At 39.1% G+C, this 15,911-nt stretch overlaps 1 protein-coding gene across 1 annotated transcript; it reads left to right on the top strand.

Annotated features, from left to right (window-relative positions):
* Positions 1-3,414, top strand: LOC137975600 (neurexin-4-like). Its single transcript, XM_068822724.1, has 2 exons — positions 1-243; positions 2,782-3,414. Exons 1-2 carry the CDS (start codon positions 109-111, stop codon positions 3,412-3,414), a joined length of 768 nt encoding a protein of 255 aa, XP_068678825.1. The 5' UTR covers positions 1-108.
* The last annotated feature ends 12,497 nt before the right edge of the window (positions 3,415-15,911 follow it).

Here is a 15,911-nt window from a genome sequence, read left to right as displayed (position 1 = left end):
GAATCGAGAACTGAAGGAGGAGTCGCCCTTCTGCACGCAACTTACCAGTCCAAAGTTGTACAAAGCTTTTTTGGTTGCGTTAACAAGTGTATCAATGATCCGTCATGCATGAGCATCAACGTTTGGTGGGACACCAGGAAATGTGATTTGAACTATAAAACAAAGGAGCACAGTTCTTTCACTTGTTTCATAGTCGAACCATACTCAACCTACATGAAAATGATGAAATCCTACGGAAACCAAGGTAAATGAAACTTTAATGTCGTTCAATCCCACGTAAAACGAGCTAACAGGGCTGAAATTGGCATCATTTTTTTTTTTTAAATCCTCTCTTGCCGACGCATAATCAAGCGATAAATGATCAAGGCAAGACTTGAGATAACGTACACTTATACTGACTTGTAAATTTGTAAAGGGTTTGAACGTAGACGTACCTCAATTAATTAACCCTTTCACCCCTAAACCGGCCATACTTAGTATTTTACTCTTTCTAACGCCAGACGATTTTACTCGTGAATGGGGAACCCCCAGGAGTGATAGTGAACAATTAACTACAAAGACAAATGCAAAAATTGGCGATTTTTTTTCCTTTTCTTTTTTTTTTTTAATTAGCGAAACTATATTATGCAGCCAGCTTTTCTGAACTAGCTACCTTATTATAGGAAATGAAATGAACGGATAGTTAAAAATTCGCCTTAATTTAAGTCGCGCTAATTATTTTGAGCATTATTTTCCGCGAAAGTTTTGGCAGAACCTCTCAAAATTTCAACGCGGTAAATGCTCAGAAACTTGGCAAATTTTCATTGCTCTGCCAAAAGAGAAATAGCGACTTATTTCAAAGATAATGGAGTCAGCACCTGCTGCTATAGTACAGGCAATAATTTCGATTGCACGATTGCTTGTGAATGATTGTACGATTGCTTGTGAAAATTACTACATTATTTTGTAATCATGTTCGTCATTTGAAATGCCCAAGATGGCATTATATGGACTTATTTTGTCTTATTTAATCGTGGAAAACCTTTCTCTTGTTTTAATTTGACGTTCTGGGACGCAAATTTTCTGAATTTCCAATCTCCATGTACTACATTTTATCACTACAATAGCAGAATGCACCGTTAAGACAATTTCAACTAGTTGCTTCCGCAGTGAGTGAGCCTGACTGAAGTGAACGAGCGAATTAGCTCTCTAACCGGCAGAAGAACACATTTTTCTCCGAAACGCAAGGGATTGTGGTCAAAGGCGCAAGGAATTAGGGTTATGCGCGAATGGAGGAATTAAGATGCGCAGTGTTGTTGCTTTGTTTGTTTGTTTTTTTTTCATTTCTCTTCTCGTGTAAATATATTCTAAATCATTCAATAAAAAAGGCCAAGAACTTGGAATATTGTAGGAAAAAAATCTTTAAACTACTTCTCCGATTCTCAGGTCTGTGCGGTACATCGTTTCTGAGTTATTTCTCGAAGCGTTTCGCGCAACTTTATAAAGTCTTGTATGGAGGTTGCGGCAAGTAAACAGGGAAATTATCTGGAGTTCATTTTGCGATGAAAGCACTTACTTTTCTCTCATGAGATAAAATACATGTGATAAATACAGCTCAGCTCAGCTCCCATGATGTACTTGAAAAGCTCAAACTGCTGAGATTCATAGGGATAAACTTTTTTTTCGACCAAATAGCAGTTGTTACAGTATCATGATGTCACTCAAGGAGACAATTCGGAAATTCAAGGTGCTGTACTTTCGAAACGAAAAACGTCACAGAACTGGAAACTTGCAAAAAGATTTATTTCCAGGTCATCTTCAACCTCCTTTAGACAAAAATTCAGAGGACCAACGTGATATTGCTCAACCGTTTATTATTTTCTTCTTCCCTCGAGTGCGGTTCAGAAGAGGAGATCCAGTTTAGTGTTTCAATCTGAAAATCGAGAGAGGTGTTGGGTTTCCTGTGCGGGTTACGAACTTACACAGCACCATGACATAGCAACTTCTGCCTTCCCATTAGGGAGGCAGAAGACACAACAATGTCTGCAACGGGCGTACCTCGCCATGGAAGACATCAAATACATGAAATGAGAGTTAGGAAGATTACCGCAGTCAGATAAACACTTTAGCAAGCGAGCCAGAAAAAAATCCGGGGTCCTATTTCTCGCGAATCCCGATAACTTTTCGGGCCCAAAAAACCATTTACGAAATTACTATCCACTGGTTTTGATAAGCTAGCTTTTTAACTTGTTTTCAAGACTATAAAAACAAAATGATTGTGAAATTTTGCGACTAAACTCTGGGAAACTTTCGGGAAGCTCGAAGAACGGGCCCCAGACCTGAACGGGATTCGATTCGCAATTGTATGGCCCTAGGTTCGAATCCCGTTTGAGCCTGGATTTTTTCCACAGCCTTTTCCAGTCAGTGTAGTAGTTGTAGTAATCCGCTATTGTTTGGTATTGTAAGCAGCTTCTATCGTTGGCTTGTGTAGCGAGTCAATCACATAGTACGTTACAAGAGCTGCTACATAGCCCACGATTTTTTTCAGGATCGCCTGCAACCTTTTAAATTGCTTATCTAACTGCGATGAGTTTCATGTTGATTCAGCAGTTCAAATACATGAAATCTCAGATAAAATCTTTTATTTAATCTTACGCGATTGTGGATAAGAGAGCCCATGTTCCTTGATTTATTGCAACATCGGCACACCATTTCAACAGCTAATGTTATATATAGAGACCCCCTCCCTTGAAAAAAAAATAAAACGTTATTTTGAACGTCAGCAATTTTTTTTTATGTTACGCACACGCAAGCTCTTGCAGCGCAATAAAGTGGTTGGATCCAGCAGCAAAAAGTGGAGACTACATCATCGATCCTGATGGTGAAGGACACCTAGCGCCATTTAAAGTCATCTGTAACATGAATGGCCAGAATGGAGCTGGCGTGACAGTCATGAGTCACGACAGTGAGAAGAGAACATTGGTAGATGGGTGCAATGAGCCTGGATGCTACTCACGTGACATTCATTACATCGGAGTGAGTCTGTCCAAACTGGCGATGCTCACGAGAGTCTCAGCACACTGCGAACAGTGTATCAAGTACGAGTGTTATCACTCTAAATTGCTTGCATCCAGTCATGATCCCCGTGGATGGTGGGTATCCCGAGATTCAAACAAAATGACGTACTGGGGCGGAGCAACTCCTGGAAGTGGCAAATGCGCATGCGGAATGACTTTGTCATGTGCAGGACATACGAAAGTTTGTAATTGTGACAAAAATGACGCAAAGTGGCGTGAAGACGGCGGACTGCTCACTGATAAGTCCACTCTTCCAGTTAAACAGCTCAGATTTGGGGATGCAGGGAAGACAAGAAAAAATCGAAATGAAAGAGGCTTCCATACGTTTGGGAAGTTGAAGTGTTACGGCGTCGTTTAGAGCACCTTTGAGGTGTTTTACAAAGATTTATTATTCCACTATTACGCCATCTTACCATATTTGGTCAAGAGAAACGCCCAAAATATGTGGCGGTAATACACTGTAGTGTCCCGGTTTGACCTGTTTAGAACAGAGCAAAGATGGACGGAACGGGAGTTTTTCAATGAAAGAAATTATTTTCAACATGATACAAAGCCTGAGAATTAACCTTGTCATACCTTTTCACTCGTCATTTCGTTTATACAAACAAATAATGGACATTTGGTTGGCTTTCTGTGCTGTTTACAAACTCGCAAAATATCCGCGCGTATTATATGTTAAACCAGCGAATAAGATGTATGTATCCCGTGGTAGCTTTGCTATTTCTTTTGACGAATCAGCAATCATCAAATGAAGCAGAATAGTACACGGTAGATAAACTTAAAAAGAAAAGTTTTTGTTATTAATTGGACAGTTGAAATAAAGGACTTTTCTGTATAAAGTTCTTTTTATGTGTTTCTCAGAGTAATCCTGCTCACATTAAACAAACTGTTTTTGTGGTTATCATATTTATCTTTTGAGTTCTTATTCTCGTTAAAGGAATTGCGACGCATTCGAATTAGAATTAACCCACGTAAAAGTAGAATGTGGAGAAATTCGGGGAGCACAGATCAGTAGTGGCTGAACTCGTGCAATGGATTTTTCCGGAAAGAGAGTGGAAGAAGACCTTGAGAATGAACCGTGCAGTTCTTATGTCTGTTAGCAGATGAATTGCATCGAGGCCAGGTCGGTCTCGAAAACAATGTTGTTAAAGTCGCACTTCGTTTTGAAGTTTTTTAGGTAACTTAAAAGAAGTTCGACTTGTTCGGTTGTCCATGCCTTGGGTTCCTCTTGACTTTCTTAGGGGCTGTTGACTGCATATTCATCGCTTTCGAAGGATTTTCTGTTGCCTTGTGCTGCTTGTGCTATCGTCGGCCGACTAAAGCAAGAAGGCCTTTTGACAATTGCTGAAATATTCTTGATTTTGCTCGCTCTGTTGAACATTACGCATACGAAACCGGTGAAAAAGATCACCGGTTTTGTAAGCCCGGGAGGCGCGATATTGTTGTGGTCCGAATTTGGCACGCTTTTAAATGTAACATGAACGCGACTCCGGCTAGGCGAGTTACCCAACCTTAAGAAGATTACATGGCAAAATGCGAACCCTGCTGACACTGTTACCTTACCCGTCAGACCGGGCAACCCGCCTTGGCGGCTTACCCCACCTATCATGTAAACTGACCGTGATCACGATAAAATGAGAGACTATATGGCCCGGGGTATATGGACAGGCGAGTTGCCCCACCTAAGCGGGTTACTTCACCCGCTTGAGGTCTCCCGCCTTCATGTAAACAGGCTCTAAAATGTTGCCTCGAGAGTCTCAAACATAGTTTTAATCATCTTTGTCATTTTAACTGCCCAAGATGGCACTACAAGGATCATGTCGTAATTTATCTTGGCAATGACTATACGTTTCTCTTGTTTTGGACGTTCTGGGCTACAAATTACCTGGATTTTATACTTTCCATTGCAAGTATAATATGACAAAACTCTCGTTCAGCGCCTTCGACGGAAACAGATAGGTCTTGAGCCGCTTCCGTAGAATTGGCACTGTACCCTCGAGTGACTCATTGAAACGATTGAGCTACGAAAGTAAATCAGCTCACGATTTGAGGCTTTCGGTTTTAAAAATACTCGCCTTTCAAGTCAATGAAAAGAATTGCAGCAGACGAAGACTACCCCGTTAGTAAAGCACAGGTCTCTGGCATCCTTGAATATCTCTCTCCGTACATTTACATCAGCTGGTTGATTCTACAAGGCGAGACCCTCGAGAGTCGAAGTGGTAGTCCAATTCCAGCACTTTGCCGCAGCCCTGAGCCCAATTTCAAGTGCAATTGGTCTCTCAACCCATACACCACTTTGGTTGGATTTCCAAAACGGATACTGTTGAGGAACTATTGCGTGGATTACCAAATGTATCTCTCTAAGTAAATCTAGTACTGAGGGTCTAGAAAGGCCCACTAGCCCACATTCATTACGTAATCGAGGTCAGCAGGTTTCGTAATTTCTTATGCACGTCAGGACCAGCAGAATTACGCATTGTTCACATTAGAACTAGACTACTCCTCGTATCTCCAAGATCAATAAACCAGTTGGTTCAGTTGCATTTAAGACTCTTTCCAAGATGGACAAAATGTGGTAAAGCAACGAGAAGTAAAAGCTTCGGAGGTAAGGTTTCGCCTACCGCCATGGGATGCATTCAGCCCTGACAATGCCTTCTAGTTACGTTCTTCACAATCAGTTATTACACATAGACCAATGTTACGCCTTCTTCTGGACACTTGTTACAAGCTCTTAATGAAAGAATATGAGATACCTTTCCTTTTTCTTTATAGTCTGCGCATAACATAAAGAATCAGAGTGAAATCCTCGTCACATCTGCTGAAACAAGATGACGTGTTGCTTGGTACAATGTTACTACCAGAACCTTGGTGTTTCAAACAGCTTTGGCATGTCTGCAGTATCTTTGCAGTGTCTTGGATTGATTCCACCATTTCTTCACCAGAGACTGAATTTTCCGGTCATTTCGGTTGGAACGGGAAAAGAGGAATACGTCTGAGGATTTCCATCTTTTTCGGAAACTTTCCGGTGGAATGAGATCTACCATTTGAATTTCCAACCGGAATTTTCGGATTTTGTTGACAAATGGTAAACGCTCCAGTTTTCTATGCAGTTTCATCAATAGCTGGATATTTAACAATTATTCCATAAGCGCGCGTTGGATATGAGATGGTAAATAGCCAACGAGGCGCGTAGCGCCGAGTTGGCTATAACCAGTCTCATATCCAACAAGCGCGAATGGAATAATTGTTTTATTAAATTCCTTCAACTGCAAAAATTTGGAAGTACGAAATACGAGCGGAAAAAGCGAGCAAATCCGAGCGAAATCGAAAAAAACTTGATGAGAACTGATGCAATGTTGTGTAATACCTTGTTGTCAGACAGCCTCAGGCTCATCACAAAAACATTTCTTGCCTTTTCGCGTACTTCTGAACGTCGGAATTGATCCAAACTTTCCACAAAAAAAGTTTTTTTTTTCTCCTTTTTGGCTTTATTCAAAGAGAAATTTGGCATTCCGACCAAAACATTTTTAGTTTAGCAACGCTTACCGCAATCATTTACCATATAAAGTCAAACCAAGGTATATGAGCTGATAACCGAGATTGAGTGAACCAATCAGAGCACGCGAAATGCATTATCCGAGGTTGAGAATTTAATAAAACGGAATAACTTTACCTTACCAGTGGATATAAGGACCGAAACCAGCAAACACCTAATTTTTTAACTTGCGATTTTCTGAAGTAGGAAATTTGGAAAAGAATAGAACTTTTTACCTTTATATTTTCCGGGTAGAGAGGAAAAAATCGTACAATTGACCTAAAAATTGTCCATTGATATAAGTCTTTAGACCTTATCAGCAGTTACATTGACTAAAGTGACCAACAGCTCTTACAACTGACTTGGTTTATTTGAAATCATTTCCAGCATATTCTTACCATCTGCCCATTAATATCAAAGATACACACATAGCAGGGTTTATTTTTCCACTTGTGTGTGGCAAATATCTCTATAATGACGCAAACGTTTGTTTTCAGAAGAGCATAATTACGTAGCTCATAAATAAGTAAGTATCCTTCAAAAAGACCAAAACATTGTTTGGACTAGAAATTGTGGAAAATTTCAAAGGTTCCCCATAAAATTGAGAGCAATTCAAAACTTCTATATCGAAAGGGTACATGGAAAATTCCATGTACCATGTAACACTGAGACTAATTCAAAAATTCTTGACCAAAAGGGTACACGGAAATTTCCATGTAGTACATGTAGCCCGTACCATTGAGACTAATTCAAAAATTCTATACCAAAAGGGTCCATGGAAATTTCCATGTACCATGTAACATTCAGACTAATTCACAAATTCTTGACCAAAAGGGTACACGGAAAATTCCATGTAGTACATGTAGCCCGTACCATTGAGACTAATTCAAAAATTCTATACCGAAAGGGTCCATGGAAATTTCCATGTACCTTGTGACATTGATACCAATTAAAAACTTCTTGTCCAAAAGGATACATGGAAATTTCCATGTACCTTGTAACATTGAAACTACAGTAGTTCAAACATTCTATACCGAAAGGGTCCATGGAAATTTCCATGTACCCTGTAACAGTGAGAGTAGTAATATTAAAAATTCTTGACTAAAACGGTACATGGGAATTTCCCTGTAGTACATGTAGCCCATAACATTGAGACCAATTCAAAAATTCTATACCCAAAGGGTCCATGGAAATTTCCATGTACCCTGTAGCATTGAAACCAATTCAAATGCTTTTACCAAATGGGTAACAGTAACATGAAAATTATTTACAGAAAGGGTTCATGGAAATTTCAATGTACCCTAAAACAGTAATAGAACAATTATTATTAAGTTTAATTATGTAACAATTACAATCCTTATTGCCATATAAGACAATATTTCCAACACAGTCTGTCCCCTCCTCGTAACTGTCTGATTGTGCTTTACATTTGTGGGCAAGGGTTGTGATTTCCTTCTTGAGTGCATTAACAGGACTTTGTTTCTCATACATGTAAATGCTCGGTGTTCACTATAAATTCAAGAGATGGCTTCAGGCAGGAGGAAACTGAAAAATGTATAAGAGAAGAAAATAAGCATGTTGATTGTCAGAGACCTAGCTCACTTTGATGACATTTTCACTCTTACAGCTGGTAGCTGGTACATGTATATTTACAGTTTCTATAATTTGTTCAAGAACAAAACTACTGAGTTCTTTACAGAGAAAAAAGTGCTTCCTGTTCTTCTATACCTGTTTATAGCATGCAGCATTTATAAAAATCACAGAGGCAGGAAGGAATATAATTTTTTGATAAGACCAAGAGTTGTTTTATTAATGAATTTGACACTAAATAACTTTTGACAAAAGAACTGTTAGCTTTATCCATAAACATGAACTTTTCACACGCTATGGAGGCGCCTACTCAGGAAAAAATAATGTACATGTACTTTTTGGGGCTGGCGAGGCAAGGAAAGTAATTTTCCCCGGCTACATGAAATTTTTCTCTGTCTACTTCAAATTTTCGGGAGAACCCTGAGCAAGTCCAGCTCCATCAACCGTGAGCTTTTAATTCCCTGGTGCAAGAATGCTTTTAAGTTAAAAATTTTGTCTCTGGTCAATTTCACATGCAAATTTGTCTAGAAAATTCTGAAAACAAGATAATAATTGTCCTCTAGTAGGACTAGGCCCTGTAAGCTATTCACACGTACTAAAAGCTTCCTATGTACATGTTAGCTAAGCATCACTTCAATCTAATTAATTAGTTAAGATATCAATTTATATCCCTATTACCGCTTTCCATTTATAAAAAAAAAAATCCTAGTAGCAGTTCGCCTTTTTATGAACTTCTGCATGTATAGGCAGGCCGTGTGCGGGTAGCTGCAGCTCAATTTCCAACAGAAAATCTGCAAAATTTTGATCATGACTATGAAAGAGAAAGCTTCAATTAAAGTCGAAATCGAAATCATTTCCGGTTTCTCCATTTGCCACTTTGTGCGATAAGCAGCAGCATCAGTGTTATGCAACGTTCACACAATGGAACAAGTGGAGGAAATTTTGGCATAAGCAAGCGTAGTATCTAGTAAGATTCAAGACGGCGTGCGAATCGTCGCCCTTGTGCTTTTGTTTAACTCACGCCGGTTCCCACTTGTGAAATAAACACAAGCACAGGAAAATTTCCTTTTCTTATGCTTGTGCATAAGCTTGACTTACGACCGTTCCCACACGACTTTTCTTAAGCTTATGCTTGTGCTCGTGCTTATCGCATAAGTGGGAACCAGGCTTAACTACGCATCGATTGCCCTGATCAAAATTCCTAACAATTTGAAAATTATTTTCGACTACATTTAAATTGTAAACCAGGTTAGTGGTTTTCTAAGAAGATAAAGCAACCGCAGAATAACTGGCCACTATTGTCTTCTTGTTGCGGCGTCGTTTGAATCTAACGGCTAGACAGATAACAATGCACAGTGTTCACAGACAAATATACATTAAATTGGCCAGGCCATGGCATTCTGAAGTTTAGCACCATAATTACTCACGCGCAGTAAGCGCATGAGGTATAAAATGCCCTCCGTTTCTTGTTTTCCGTGTGACATTAGTGCATGGAAATTTATGCTTGCATACATTTACATACATGACTGTAACTTTACTTGAGGCGGGGGGTAGGAGATTATTCAAAACAATTAATAGCTGCTGAAAAATGTATTGTTGAGTCAGAAAAATTAATAGAAAGACTTGAAAAGAAGTATTAGAGTCTTAAAATGTATGTATACTTAGAATATCTGTCCATTTTGCATGAGAAAACAAACAGTGCGTGTTTGAAGAAATCAACCATCTCTCTCCCGTTTCAAGCCCTTAAGTAGACTTGCCACAATTCCACCTCACGAGAATCCCGGGAGAAAATGATTTTTCGGACGCGAATCTACACTAGACGGAGGACTTTTGAAAGTCTAGCCCTTAAGATATGTCATTTTGTCTTGGATGTGCATGGTCGCGCCCGAGTCATCGCATCTTGACTGTTAAAACTTTGTGATTGTAGTCGTGGTCCTACGGTCCGGGTCGTGCGGATCGGGCTGTTAGAATATATCTTTTTCGACTGTGGAGCCAAAGGTAAGTTGTTGACATTAAAGACAAAATTACATATATTTTTTCTAATTTGTTTTACAAATAAACACTTTGCACGAGAGCGGGGATCGACAGTGATCTTTGAGAACCTTAGAGCAGCTTTGAGCGAAACTGGAATACCTGAGAAAAACTGATCCGACTTTTAGCAATCTGAACTGTTCTGAGAACTACTGTTATTGTCAGTATCGGCATGCGACAAAGTCAAAATGGGGAATTATTTCAACAATGCAGACTAGTCGTTGATGTGCATTCTGTCTATTTGGTGGCAAAGGAATTTAGAGGATGCTTCAAGGGGAAATTCTGGTTTTCTGTCTTTCTTTTGTTTTACTTAGAGGCCATTTATTTACCAGTATTTAAAAGTTTGTTTCACAGTTATGAAATGTAACAAATTAATCATCTGTGGCTTTACAAAGATCTATTTGTATCGCTTTTACATTCATTCACTAGCAACCTCTAAACTACCTTCTGTATAAACTATTTACTCCAAATTCAACTTTGTTAGTTTGCCTTGTAACTAGCAAATCTACTGAAACATGTTTTCCGAACTGAAAACTGACCTTGTGCCCTTCCTTAAACTCTTCACAAGACGATGATGAATGCGAATTCATATAACGATTCTAGTTACTATTCAACGTGTTGCGATTCAAGTTGCCAAGAATAGATGCAAAATACGTAACCGACTGCTATGAATTTGAAATAACGCGTTCACTCGCATTCTAATGTTAATTAGTGATTTGTGTGTTTTATGTTTCATCTTCTTCCTTCCAACGCGAAAATAAAAAGAAAAGAGAAAACTGAGAAGGCACTGACCGGTGCGTTTGAAGTCCAGTTCAAAGTGACGGCCACAGGGTTACCACGATAGTCCTCGCACATGTTCAGCCCTGCTTGGCTCAGCCGATAGTACTTGGCACAGAACTTGTGGTTGGTTCTCGTCTGTAAGTTGAGTACGTCGGTTGGGCGGTATTGTCCAGCTGTAGCATTAATCTCGCCGCTCTCTACAAACCGGTAATCACCTGTTTTGGGACCGGCTGATAACAGGAAATACCCTTTACCATCTCGGCTGGCAATCTCGTAGTAGGTAATGCTTGAACCCAGGTCCTTGCGAAACATAGGACGCGGTGCATCCCTTAAATTGGCATTTGCTAAGCCGTTGAAGCCTTTTTCGCTCGTAAGATCTACAACCGTATCTTGGGCTTCATATGTGAGAGGAACTCCTTGAGAAGGCTGGATTGCCATGGAAACAATAACGGAGACCACAATTAGGCCTGGGAAAGTCATTGGTACGATGATTTGACCTGAAGACAAAAATTTGCGTTCACTAGTAGTTTAATTCTCCTGGTCAAACAACGTAGAGGATAGGTGACCAGCATATGTTAGGCTCACGCTGAAGGAAAATCTGTCTGTGGAGGAGCGAGCCTGTGAGCAGGCTCTCGAGTTGGAGTCGTACCGGATTCGCGTTAGCTTCAGTATCGCGCGAGGAGTGACAACCCGACGGGGGATAGCGCACCGGCTTGTCACGCTGCTTCGCCGCTCGCTTGCTCGCTTGCCACTCAATTGCCACTCCACTGCAATAAGACAACCTACAGGCAAGCTACCGTGTTTGGAGATGAATATGTTACAGTTAATTTAAATTCAGGTTAATTTTAATTCAACCTAGGTCATTTTATTTTAAACTAGGTTGAAATTGATAATAGGAAATATCAACAAAAACCCATCAATTATTAGTAAGTACGTGTAAAATATTGGTTAGTAAATTGGTCCTAGAGGTGAGTGGATGAACTTAGTGTGGCTTAGATTTTCACAAGAGATTATGAAGGTAAGAGAAGTAATCCCTCATACTGGCCCTATTCCCATCGTAATCCCTCTTAAGTTATTTTTAGGTCTCCTGCGAGATCCGGTATTCCCACGAGGGTTAACTGATAGCCAATCACATGTCCCCATTTTTACCAATGTTGACAGCTGAGCGAATTCCCACGCAATGATTCTCGTCGTTCGCGATTTACCATCAAACAAAAATGGCGGAGGATGTTGAGACAAACGCGTATATACATTTTGTAGACGAAAGTGACTTGTTGACTACAGATTTAAGCGATTACAACGACTTATGTTTTGAAACCTGTATCTTGGAAGGAACGAGTTATGTAACCGACAGGATTTTGTACAGAATGGCAAATGGAAGACTATAGTCGATAAGTACGATCTCTCTGACTTCAATAAACGCATTCTTGGTTTCCTTTGCGGGATTAAAATATGATGACTTAATTCTTATATGGTGATAAAGTAGACAGATAGAGCTCTACAACAGTACCAAACATGAAAGGAAAACTTGAATCAAGCGTCCGATAAAAATTTTTGAACCCGTGTTATCGGATTCAAGTAAATTTGCAAAGCACGTATGTTAAATATAGCTGTCTCCTTAAAAAAAGATTTAACACGGTTTCGTATATGGCACAACCTTGATGTGGTATCATTGAAAACTAGACAATTAAGCGATTTCAGTTATTGATGTTTGAAGCCTGTATCTTGAAAGGATCGAGTTTTATAAGCGACCGAATTTTGTAAACATTGGCAATTCGCAAACTACAGTCAACAAGTCATATATCGCTGACTTGGTTAACGCATTCTTGATTTTCTTCGCGGGATTAAAATATGACGACTTAATTCTTAGATATTCATAAATTAGACAGATATCAGACATGAAAAGAAAACTTTAACAGACAGTGCGATAAAAATATTAATGTATGAACAAGTGGTATCGGATGGAAGTCAATTTGCAAAGCACGCATGTTAAATATACCTGCATCTTTCAAAATTATTAAACTCGGTTTCGTACATTGGACAGTGTTGAAATTGGTGTCACTGTAAACAACACAGTTAAGCGATTTGAATGATATATCTTTGCATATTTTATCTTCAAAGTAACGAGTTTTATAGGCGACAGAATTTTGTACACAATGAAATATCAAGTCACCAAGTAACATATTCCTGACTTGTCAACGCGTTCTGGATTTTCTTAGCGGACTTAAACTATGGTGACTTAATTCTATGATATTCATAAATTAGACAGCTAACGCTTTCAAACAGTACCACACACGTACATGACAGGAAAATTTCAATTGACCGCACGATAAAAATTTTTAAAACCGTAAGATCGGATTGAAGTCAATTTGCAACGAACGCGTAAAATATAGCTCCCTCTTACAAAATTATTTAACACGGTTTCCTACATTAGACAATCGTAAAATTGGTATCAGAGTGAATTGTACAGTTAACCGATTTCCATGATATATGATTGCAAACTGTATCTTGACAGGGTTAGTTTTGTAAGCGACAGAATTTTGTAGACGATGAGAAAGTGCGCACTAAAATGGACAAGTAACGCAATGCAACCAAGGTAAACATATCTGCATCTGTCAAAATTATTTAACACGGTTTGATACATTGGAAATTCTTCAAATTGGTATCTCTGTAAACTAGACAGTTAAGCAATTCCAAGGCAATTCCAGTGTTTGAAACCTGTATCTTGCTGACAATGAATTTTATCAGGCCATGAAACTCAATTTTGAAAACGGAGAGTGGCATCATACAGAATTTGCTGCACTTTCTCTCCTCCACGAAACTTCCACGTAACGCGCGCGGTAACATTATCCGCGGGAAAACTGATATCATCTAAAAATAACCTAAGAGGGATTGCGATGGGAATAGGGCCAGTATGAGGGATTACTTCTCTTACCTTTATAATCTCTTGATTTTCATGAGTATTTTATAAAACCCCAATGGTTGTTAAGTCTAGCCACTGATTTTAAATGGTTAGCATTAAGGTTGGGGTTAGGCATACAGTGTATGATAACCGATTCTTCTTTCTCAGATCTGTTTTAGGACATTGTTCATTGGTGAATCTCCTTAGGAGGGCAGGGGGCAACAATATTGAATTATCTTCTAAGGAATAAAAGAACTGAAACATACATGATGTGTTGTTGATTTTTAATTTGTTTAGTTATTTGCTCTATCTTTTGCTTACTTTGAATTTGTAATAATCAAAGGCACGTTAAAACAAAACTTTGAAAAGTCAGGAAAAAGGGTTTCATAATCTATTGTTCAGAAGCCATTTTATAGGCTCTTGTAAGTGTTGTTTCTTTTGAATTATTAAATTAAAATATTTGTTAATTTTTTTTTAATTTTGCAGAGTCTGCTTGTAGTGATAAATCCAAATTTTGTGATTTTTTGGCACAGTCCCCTTCAAGTTCTTCAATTTGAGCAAGTAGCCCATTTGGATGAAGGGGCATTTCCTTTCCCATTTTATTAATTTTCAGAGCCACATAATCCTGAAATTCGAACTTCTTCTTTTCTTTCTTCCCTTTGTGGTGTATGATAACTGCAAAAGGCAGACTGCTGGCTGCCTGCAAATAGCACTGACAAGCAGTATTTAAGGTTAAACACCCATTTGAAACAGTGCTGATAAACAGTATTTAAGTCTCAGGACCCATTTTTGAGCGGTTAGCTTTCAATAACTGTGATTCAGGGTTAGTCTGTCGTCCGCGGCCTGCAGTTTGCAAGTGTCAGACACAATGTCAGGCTTATCCTGCCACTTTTTCAAATTATTCCCCATTTTCCTGCTCTGTATTTGATGTAGCTGTGACTTGTCCACTCATTTGTGGCTTTTTAATTTCTTTTCTCCGAGAGATTCTAAAAACCACTTCATGCGGCATTTTTCCAATTGTTCTGTGAATGGTTATGTTTTTTTTACAAGCGGTTTCTCCAAGATGATGACACCAGTGGTTCGGAGGCGAGTTCTTTTCTTTGATTAAACTGCAAAGGTTATCTTTTGTTGTTCTATTTGCCCGTGCCACCATCTTTTTTTCACTGTAGGAACGCTGCGTTTGCGGCGAAAATCGGTTTGTTATAGTGACTAGAAATGATGCCTTGTTCCCGTTGTATTTTGCATAGCGAGTCTAACTTTATGTCATTTACGCATGTCCGAAATGTGGTTGTCGTAGAAAAAGCAAGTAGGCAACTTCAAGTTGCTGATTCGATGGCTTAGGTGGTAACACGGAGGAGAAGTAATCTCGGATGTCCAATGGTGCGAGGGTTCGAATCCTTGGAGCGGCATGGAATGTTGTGAAAGTTCAAGGTAAGAGGCACAGTCCGTTGGTAGTAAGCAAGGACAGTAAGGGGAAAGGAGAGAGAGAGAGAGAGACGGTAAGTGGACGAAGAACGGACGGCAAGGGAAAGGTGGAGAAGAGTGTTTTCTTTTTTATTCCCCCTAAAAATCCAGGCCCCATTTTTTAAATTACATCCCCCAAAAAACAGGAAACCCCCTTTTAGACAGTTCATAATAACTTAGGTTGAAAAAATTTGACCTAGGTTGAAAAAAAATCAACCTAGGTTAAAATTAAATTAACCTGAATTTTAATTCAACCTGTAACAAATACATCAGTGTAATGCACTTACACACACACACACACATGGGAGTATTATGAAAAGTGAGGAAATTCTCCATGTGTCGCCATGGTTTCTCAAAAGTAAATTAGCCACTTTCGAAACTAGTAAGGGCCTTGGAACGAATCCAAACTTCACTGAAAATCAATGAAATTGAACTAAATCAATTCTCACATGAAAGGGTATCTCAAAATTAGCAGTTTCAGCAAGTTTGAGCTTGTTTGCTTGAAAAGCCGTCTGATAAAAACTTTAAAAAAGAATCCCATACAAATGTCTTA

Source organism: Montipora foliosa, chromosome 1, assembly GCF_036669935.1.
Source record: "Montipora foliosa isolate CH-2021 chromosome 1, ASM3666993v2, whole genome shotgun sequence".
Lineage (NCBI taxonomy): Eukaryota > Metazoa > Cnidaria > Anthozoa > Scleractinia > Acroporidae > Montipora > Montipora foliosa.
Note: the sequence above shows the minus strand (reverse complement) of the source record. Positions and strands in the feature narration are given on the sequence as shown.

Coding starts and splice junctions, on each gene's coding strand:
- LOC137975600 (XM_068822724.1), top strand. CDS start 109: ATGAGCATCAACGTTTGGTGGGACACCAGGAAATGTGATTTGAACTAT. Junction 244..2,781: donor TGAAATCCTACGGAAACCAA/GGTAAATGAAAC, acceptor TTTTTATGTTAC/GCACACGCAAGCTCTTGCAG.